Raw genomic sequence first — 9,564 nt, forward strand, 5'->3', positions numbered from 1 at the left:
GTGGTGGTCAGAAGAGGTTTGCAAAATTGGGTTTGCTCTGATTTTTTTTTTCACACAATAAATCAATGTGCCTGAGGTCTCAGTATTTCTGAACTGGCTCTTCAAGTTATTATCATTTCTCCTTACCCTAAATTTACTTACTATTTCCTTCCCCATTCCTCCATCAAAGTACTAAAATGGAAATGGAAAGAAGAGGATATATGTCCATCATATTCAGATTTTGAATGGAAAATGTGGCTTCTGGTGAGACAAAGGTTAAAAATTGATTCTCTGATGGAGACCGTGATGGAAGTTTAGAAAAGGTTGAGTCAATAACCTGAGATATTAAGACTAACTTCCAAGGAAGAAAACCCACATCTCTGATAGTTACATGTGTTTTCCTTCAAACTGACATGGTTGCAAGGTTGGAATGAGTGATGACATCAGAGACTTCCAATAATCCTGATTGGACTATTCAAACTCAGTGGGTTCCAGGCAATGGATGTGGGCAACAGCTTCTTTTCAGAGCTCCTCATTACTTATTATCTTTCCCAGACTGGAAGAGACATAACAGCCTTCAGCACAGCCATTATACAGAATCAGTTTGGAGCAATCAGAGATCAAGTGTGAACAGGGCTGGGCTCTGCAGGGGAACAAACATTCTGGGGGAAATCATGGCTGAATATCTTCTTTTAGCCCAGTTTGTGAATGAGAGCTCCCAGCCAAGCTCCTCAGAATGTGCCCTGGAAGGGACGGTGAAGGAAGAAAGCCCAAGATCTTCAGGTGAGGAGATTGCAATGTGCAGATGTTTAGGTGGGGTTCCTAGTTTTTAAAAAACTGTTAGGGAGTTAGGAAAGAGTATCTGAGTCAGTGTGTGAAAAAGAGGAGGGTGTCAGCATTCAGGACATTGGGAGAAAAAGGTGTAAGAGCTGGAAAGGATAAAAAACTCAATGGAAAGATAGTCTGGGCAACAAGGAGGGAGGGTTCAGTACCTGAGATCCACAAGAGAGGGAAAGGAGATGAGGGGAATCGTGTAGGAGTGTCCTTTTCTTTCCCCAGTGGTGAAAATTAATTATAGGACTTCCCTGGTGTCACAGTGGTTAAGAATCCACCTGCCAATGCAGGGGACACGGGTTCGAGCCCTGGTCCGGGAAGATCCCACATGCCGCGGAGCAACTAAGCCCGTGCACCACAACTACTGAGCCTGTGCTCTAGAGCCCGCAAGCCACAACTGCTGAGCCCACGTGCCACAACTACTGAAGCCCACATGCCTAGAGCCAGTGCTCCACAACAAGAGAAGCCCGCTCACTACAACAAAGAGTAGCCCACGCTCGCCGCAACTAGAGAAAGCCCGCACACAGCAGTGAAGACCCAACGCAGCCAAAAATAAATTAAAAAGTAAATAAATAGAAAAATATTTTTAAAAAGAAAATTAATTATAATTAGGAAGATTTTTGAGGATATGGAGATGTAATAATACCAAGATAATGGGAGCGGGTATATATAAACAAAGGAGAAAGAAAGAGAAGGGCAAGGCCTAGAGTCTATAAGGACAGAGGGGTTCATTGTAGGGAGGTTTGGAGAGGGCCTAGGTGTGGGATCAATGGCTGAATCTCAAAGAAAATGATTTATTTTCTAATCTTATTCCATTACATAATCCTCTGGATAGATTCCAGCCCCTTGTCTGAGACCTGCAGCCAGAAGAAGGACGTGACAGTAGCTGTCGTGAAGGAAGTAGCCTTAGAGTCTAAGGACAGCTGGGTCACAGAGAATGTGAGTGGTCTCACAATGCAGGTCAAGAGACAGTGGGAGTCGGCCGTGGAACCTGAGCACCATGAGGTCTTCAACAGGCTGCTCGGTAGGAAGAGGCCCCAGACATCATCCTACAATTTTATTCTTTCTAAAATGAAGAAATTTCCAATAACTATACTTTATCAGTAAGAAATAAGATTTTGTTTTAGGTGGTGAGCTCTCCATTACTGGGAATGTGTAAGTGGTGACAATCTATTATTGATCATTTGTTAAGGACATTTTGAAAATGACACAGCATGAGAATAGATTGGTGAAATCTCTCCATTTGAGATGAGAACACTTGGGGTTAAGTGTAGCTTCTACTATGTATTTTTCCTTTCTTAAATTTCTGAATCTAAATATTTTTATCTGTACAATGAAGGCCATAACACCCAGTCCAGTGATGTGAATATTACATGAGGAAAGGAATGTGAATTTACATTTTTAATCTCTGAAATGACACATTCATGTCTAATGAGTGGCTACAGATGTTTATTTTAAAGTCTTAGTAATGCAGATATTCTACAGAAACACAACTCTACATATATTCACTCCCCCTGGGAGCCCCACAATGACAGTCATACTTGATTGCACAGTGAATGTTCTTACTCTTTTTCCCCTCATGCTAACCCTTGGCCACAACCATCGTACTTCTCTGGGGAGATTTGGTGAGGGCTCCAATGTCAAACTAATATACCCTCTTTTTTGCAGAGGATACTGTTGTTCAAAGGTTCCTGGCTTGGGATAAAAAGCTGAGGGTGTCTGACAAGGTAACATTATCCATCAAAGTCTACTAATGCCCAAATCTGTGGGACTGTACTTTTTAAAAAAATCTATACCTTTCCTTTTCTCAATCTTTGCTGATCTCTTCTCTGGTGTCTAGAAAACACCTGGCTCCTTCAGTACCTGGCAACACCCCCCCCACCCCCAACCATTTCTTGTTATTTCCTTTCCATGTGGCACATAGACCCCTGCCCTTGCAGTGTCCTCTGGGGCCTTGAGTACTAGGCCATGGATACTGCCACCTACATTCCTAGGATCACCGCTCCACACAGACCATTGAGACACCTTTCTGCTCCAGATAACCAAAGCTCCTCCCAATCTCTGCCATCCTAAGCTCCCTCCCTCAAACAGTCAGATCTTGTCATCTTCACAGCATTGTGCCTTTCCCTTTCTTTGTTTTCTGTAATTTGTGACTGACCCTTTGGCAACATTTCTGCTGACCCTTCCCCATTAAGCACCTTCAACCCACAGTTGATACTCTCTCCTCTATGTGCTGCAATTCCGCTCTTTTGTCTCTAGTTCCCTATTCCAGTGTTCTTCCACTTCCACATTTGAGCCCCCCTTTATTGTTTTTTTATCTCCCTATTAGTATCTTCTGTCCATGGTAATTGCTTATTTTAGCCGGGCTGGCCTCTTCTCCTGGCAGTACCAGCGGATTCATTTCTTCCTAGCTCTGTGAGTATTTTTCTTTATCCCATTACCCAACCTTCAATTCCTTAAGTGTGTGTGAGTGGCAGAAGAGGGTCTCTCACTTTTCCTCTTTATTTTAGAACTATTTGTAGTGTTTTCCCTGTGGTAGAAAACAATAAGGAATATTTGAGTTTGGGGATTAAGATATAGTTTTGTTTTCACTTTTTATTGTTCACCATAAACAAAACTTAATACCAGTTTAAAAATGAAACTAGATGAAATTAAACAAAATATAAAACTCTTCCAAGTGGAGAAAAAAATAATTGTTACCACCATGCCCTATGTGAATAGTGTTGAAATCATAGTCATTTCTGATTCCCATGTCAGCTTCAAATCTATTCCTCTTCTTCTTCTAGATATTGTGGTGTATGCCACTTGCCAGATCCTCTTTATATCATGCCAACCTACTGCAGGTCTCTCAGCTCATATTCCTTACTGTGGACATCTCCACATTAAAGCCTAAAACACAGATCAAAGTCATAGCCCTCCTAAAAATTTGCATTGGCTCCCAATTTCCTTCTTAATCAAGTCCAGAATTCTCAGTTTAATTCAACACTGAGAATTTTGTTCTCAATGAACAAAATTTTTACAATCTCAGTGAACACAGTTTGACGTCCAGACATCTCATTTATTTGTTTTAAAGAAGTTATTTACTCCTCCTTGCAAATGTCCTCTAGTTTCTTCCCTCTAGTTTATATTACATGTGCTGTCTGATTATTCAGGCATATCTAATTGAATAAAATATTTTTTTATCCTTAAAGCCAGTTTAAACTTCAGCTCTTTCATAATGCTGTCCCTGAACTTAACAGTCAGATAAGACCTGACCTTCTGCATCTCAGTGGAATTTATTTGAATGCTATTATCATATACTATTTTGAGTGTTAGTTATTTATCACCCCCATTCTTTTTATACAACCCCATTAGACTAGATACTGCTTAAAGACAGGGTCTTATAAAATCACCAGATCCTGTAAAGCAATAGACACACTACTTTTTATTTTTCAATTGCTTGAATAAGATAGACTGAGTCTATAAATTTTCATTCATTGATTCATTCAATTGACAAAAGCTTATTAAGTAACTCCAGTGTGCCAAGGACTATGAGGGAACAGGAAGAGGTATGAAGGAGGGAATTAAGAAATGCTCATTGATTAATGTACCCATGTAAGCAAGGTGCTACATTCAGTATTTGGTGGGAGAGGGATGACACACAAATAAAGTAGTCAGTTCCTTGAGAATCTTACAACATCATGTGGAGAAAGTTATTTGCAAATACAAATAGGAGTGAAAGAGGGAGAAAATTTTGAGGGAAAATTGAGATGTAAATTGTATTGCTTAATGTTAGCTGAATATAGTTTCCAGGTTCCCAGTGTGATCTTTGTCATCCAGGTACAAAAAAGGTGAATCTGTTGGTTTCTTTCAGCAGTAATCTTCCCAGCTGATGGTGTGCACTCTGACAATTAATAAGCTGATTATGGTCATGTGCTGAAGATGGTCAACCTGTAGCATGGTCTAGTAAGATGACCTTAAACAGAGGTTCTTCTCGTTCTGTTTCTGATAAGAAACCTGCTTTCTTTCCCCAGTTACTTGGCCAATGACATGGAAGAGGACAACCAGGCCCCTAAGCAAGCTATATTTTCCTTCCTCTATGGGAAGAGCCGTGTCCAGCTTCCCATGTTCCACAAGCTACGATTCCAGTTAATTCGCTCTATGCGCTGGAAGACTTGGGTTTCTCGAGATGAGTGTGAGGAGGTAGGGTTGTAAGCCTTTGTAGAGTGGATGGACTGGATGGGGAGAGAGGGGAGCATAGGAGATTGAGGACTGGAAGGAAGGCACTGGTGGTCTGTGTTCTTCCAGAGGGTTCTCATCCTAGCCATTGGATGTTTTCTTTCCAGATCCAGACTTATGATCCGGAACACTGGGCATGGGGGCGAGATCGCACTCTCATTCCCTAGAACTCCCAAAGACCACAGAGGCCTGAGGTCAAGCTACAGTAATCCTCCAATCTGAACCTGTGAACATCACAAGAAAAATACCAGATTAAGATATAAGCAATCTTCTTAGAAGAGGAGGTGGAGAAAATTAGTAGTGAAGGAACTTATTATATTGTAGTTGATCAGGTTATACAGAGGACTATTTTTCTTTGTAAGGAAAATATTGTATATCATACATTGTCAACAGTATTTTGTTAAAACCCCAGCATGTTATAATCCCAAAGTGAGATAATACTGACTCAAAAGAGCACTAAGGGAATAACAAAAAGAGTAGCAAGAAGAAGAAAATGAACACATAATAATAGAAATTGGGTTATAGGTATAAGAAATGGCCAGGAATTATGACACTTTAACTAAAGCAAATAAATAATAAACTGCCAAAGAAGGGGTTTTATATTATAGTTTAAAATACTAACTTCTAATAAACTTATATAAAAATACTATTAAAGTTATAGGGTTATGGATGATAGATATACACCAGATATTTCACTTTTGGGGGGAAAATATTGGTCTTTTTTTGAAACTAAATTAAACTATTACTAAAAACTTTTGTGATGGATGCTATTCGAGTTAAATAAATAATTTTTGTGATTTTAAATGATTTTTGTATTTTTGTCTATTAAATTTACATAACTAGGCTTTAGATCCTTAAAGTTTTTGTAAACATGCATGATTTATTTGATGGTTTATCTTCAATATTGAATTGTTTGAATTTAATTGTACTTTTAAACTTTATTTGATATATTTGTAGCTTAATTTAAATTATTGTACATGACAGGGTTTTACAACAATTGGAAAACAAATGTTTTAAAACATAGGACTTTATAAGAATACATTGTTTGTCAATATGATAAAGATGAAAAGTCTTACCACGTTCAATATTTGTGTGATAGCATGTGTCTCAGTTACTTGCTTGCTATTAAATTATGTTGGTGTCTAAATAGTTTGTAGTTATATGACCAATGTTTGTTTCAAAACAATAAACAAAATAATATGATATTGGGAGGTGAGACAGATCCTTAGCTTGATACAGGAGAAAATTAGGGGAATAGATTGAAGGAGAAGAAGAAAAAGAGTAAAAAAGAAAGAAAGAAACTCTGCTCTGTGGCAGAGTTTCTCAACCTCAGCATTTTGACATTTGAGATGGATGATTCTTCGTTTGTAGGGGGCCAGCCTGTGCATTATAGGATGTTTAGCAGTGTTCTCTATCTCTATCTTACTACTGACAGTGTTTCTGTCAGTAATAAGCACCCCTCCCCTGGTTGTGACAACTAAAAATATATCCAGACATTGCCAAATGACCCTTGGGGGCAAAATTGCTCTTAGTTGCGAAGCAGTGATACCTGGGTGGGAGTTTGTCATATTTTAATTAAAAATTTTTAAATGTTAAAAGGAGTATTTAGGTTGATGGCTATAGCTTCACCACACCTCAGTCAAATGAAGAAAAACTGTCTCAATAGGAGATGTTTCTGCAAACAGAAGAGAAATGGAAATACATGGGCAAAGGTAGAGGTTGTTGTCTTTTAAAGCTTTTTATTTTAGAATGGTTTTAGATTTACAGAAAATTTCCAAAGTTAATATAGACAATTTCTATATATTCTTTACCCAGTTTTCCATGGTGTTTGCATCTGATTTTTCTTTGGTATACTTGTCACAGCTAAGAAACCAACAATGGTATATTATCAGCAACTAAACTCCAGACTTTACTCAGACTTAACTAGCTTCTTCCCTCCCTTCTTATAATGTCACTTTTCTGTTTGAGGATCCTATCCAGGAAACCTCTTTACACCTACTGTTAATGTCACCTTAGTCTCCATTGGTCTGTGACAGTTTTTTTGCACCTTCCTTGACAGTTTCAAGGAGTAATTATCACATATTTTTAAGCAGATTGAGGCAACTGCAAAACATAAAATTTTTGTATTGAGATATAACTGACATATAACATTACATTAAGATGTATAACATAATGATTCAGTGTTTGTATATGTTGCAAAATGACCACCACAAAAAGTCTAGTTAACATCCATCACCATATATATTTACAGAATTTTTTTTCTTTTGATGAGAATTTTTAACATTTACTCTCTTAGCAATGTTCAAATATGCAATACAGTATTATTAACTATAGTAGCCATACTGTGCATTACATTGCAATTCTTATTCTATTACTGAAATTACCTTTTGACTCCCTTCAACCATTTCGCCCACCTCCCACCCCCCACCTCTAGCAAGCATCAATCTTTCCTGTATCTATGAGCTTGAATTTTTTAATAATCCATATGTAAGTGATATGGTAAATGATATCTCTGCATAACTTATTTCACTTAGCATAATGTGATCAAGTTCCATCCATGTTGTGGGCAAATGGCAAGATTTCATTCATTCATCTCTGAACAATATTCCATTGTATATATGTACCACATTTTCTTTACCCATTTATCAATTGATGAGCACTTGGGTTGTTTCCATATCTTGGCTATTAAAAATAATGTTGCAATAAACATGGAGGTGCGTATATCTTTTCAAATTAGTGTTTTTGTTTTCCTAGGATAAATACCTAGAAGTGGGATTGTTGGGTTATATGACTATGTGATGTTGTATTTTAAATTTTTTGAAAAACCTCCATACTGATTTCCATATTTGCTTCACCAATTTACATTCCCACCAACAGTGCACAGGGTTCCCTTTTATCCTTATCCTCATCAACACTTGACATTTCTTGTCATTTTTGATAATAATCATTCTTACGGGTGTCAGGTGATATCTAATCATAGTTTTGATTTGCATTTCCCTGAAGATTAGTGATGATAGGCATTTCTTCATGTAGGTTTTGTATTGATTCTTCTTTGAATGTTTGGTAGAAGAGTGAAGCTGTCTGGTCCTGGACTTTTGTTTGTTAGGAGGGAGGTGTTTGATTATTGATTCACTCTCCTTAAGGTAATTGGTCTGTTTAGATCTTCCATTACTTCATGATTGTTTTGGAGGTTTGTATGCTTCTAGGAATTTGTCCATTTCTTTTAGGTTGTCCAGTGTGTTGGCATGGATTTGTTCATAGCAGTTTATTTAATGATCTTTTGTATTTCTGTGGTATCAGCTGTAACATTTCTTCTTTTCATTTCTGATTTTATTTATTTGAATTCTTTCCACATTAAAAAAAATTAATGAGTCAGCTAAAGATTTCTCATTTAAAAAATCTTTTCAAATAACAAACTCCTGGTTTTGACTTTTCTATTGTATTTTTAGTCTTTATTTCATTTATTTATGCATTCATTTTTTTCTTTCTACTAAGTTTGGGATTTGTTTGTTCTTTTTCTAGTTCTTTGTAGTGTACTTTTTAGGTTTTTTTGAGATTTTTTTCTGTTTCTTGAGGTAGGCATTTATCTCTATAAACTTTCCTCTTAGAAGTGTTTTTGCTATATCCCATACTTTTAAAAAAATTGAAGTATAGTTTATTTACAATATTAGTGTACAAAATAGTGTACAACATAGTGATTCAATATTTTTATAGATTATATTAAAGTTATCATAAAATAATGGTTATATTTTCCTTTGCTATACAATATATCCTTGTTGCTTATTTATTTTATACATAGTGGTTTGTGTCTCTTAATCCCATACCCCTATCTTGCCCCTCTCCCTTCCCTCTCTCCACTGGTAACCACTAGTTTGTTCTCCATTTCAACCCATGCATTTTGGTATGTTGTATTTCTGTTTTCATTTGTCTCCAGGTTATTTTGATTTCTCTTTTGATTTCTTTGTAGACCCTTTGGTTGTTAAGTAGCATGTTGTTTAATCATATTTGTAATTTTCTAGTTTTCTTCTTGTAATTGATTTCAGTTTCACACCATTGTGGTAGGAAAAGATTCTTGATACGATTTCAGTATGCTTAAATTTGTTAACACATTTTTGTGGCGAAACATATGTTGAACATTCAATGTGACTTGAGAAGAGTATGTATTCTACTGCTTTTGGATGGAATGCCTTAGATATATATGTTAAGTCCAACTAGTCTAAAATGCCATTTAGGGCTAGTGTTTCCTTATTTATTTTCAGTCTGGATGATCTATCCATTGATGTAAGTGGGATATTTAAGTCACCTACAAATATTTTATTTCTGTTTGTTTTTTCCTTTATGTCAGTTAGTATTTGCTTTACATATTTAGGTGTTCCTATGTTGTGTGTATAGTATTTACAAATGTTATATCCTCTTGTTGAGTTGACCACCTTATCATTATGTAATGGCTTCTTTGTGTCTTATTATAGTCTGTGTTTTAAAGTCTACATTGTTGCATATACCTATCCCAGCTTTCTTTTGGTTTCCATTGAC

The 9,564-nt window shown here is 36.7% G+C and overlaps 1 protein-coding gene across 1 annotated transcript; it reads left to right on the plus strand.

Annotated features, from left to right (window-relative positions):
- Positions 1–1,713: 1,713 nt before the first annotated feature.
- Positions 1,714–5,198, plus strand: LOC133090630 (speedy protein E4-like). The gene is made up of 5 exons (XM_061189018.1): positions 1,714–1,837; positions 2,482–2,540; positions 3,143–3,228; positions 4,827–4,995; positions 5,139–5,198. Exons 1-5 carry the CDS (start codon positions 1,768–1,770, stop codon positions 5,196–5,198), a joined length of 444 nt encoding a protein of 147 aa, XP_061045001.1. The 5' UTR covers positions 1,714–1,767.
- Positions 5,199–9,564: the final 4,366 nt, after the last annotated feature.

Source organism: Eubalaena glacialis, chromosome 4 (assembly GCF_028564815.1).
Source record: "Eubalaena glacialis isolate mEubGla1 chromosome 4, mEubGla1.1.hap2.+ XY, whole genome shotgun sequence".
In the NCBI taxonomy this organism is placed as follows: domain Eukaryota; kingdom Metazoa; phylum Chordata; class Mammalia; order Artiodactyla; family Balaenidae; genus Eubalaena; species Eubalaena glacialis.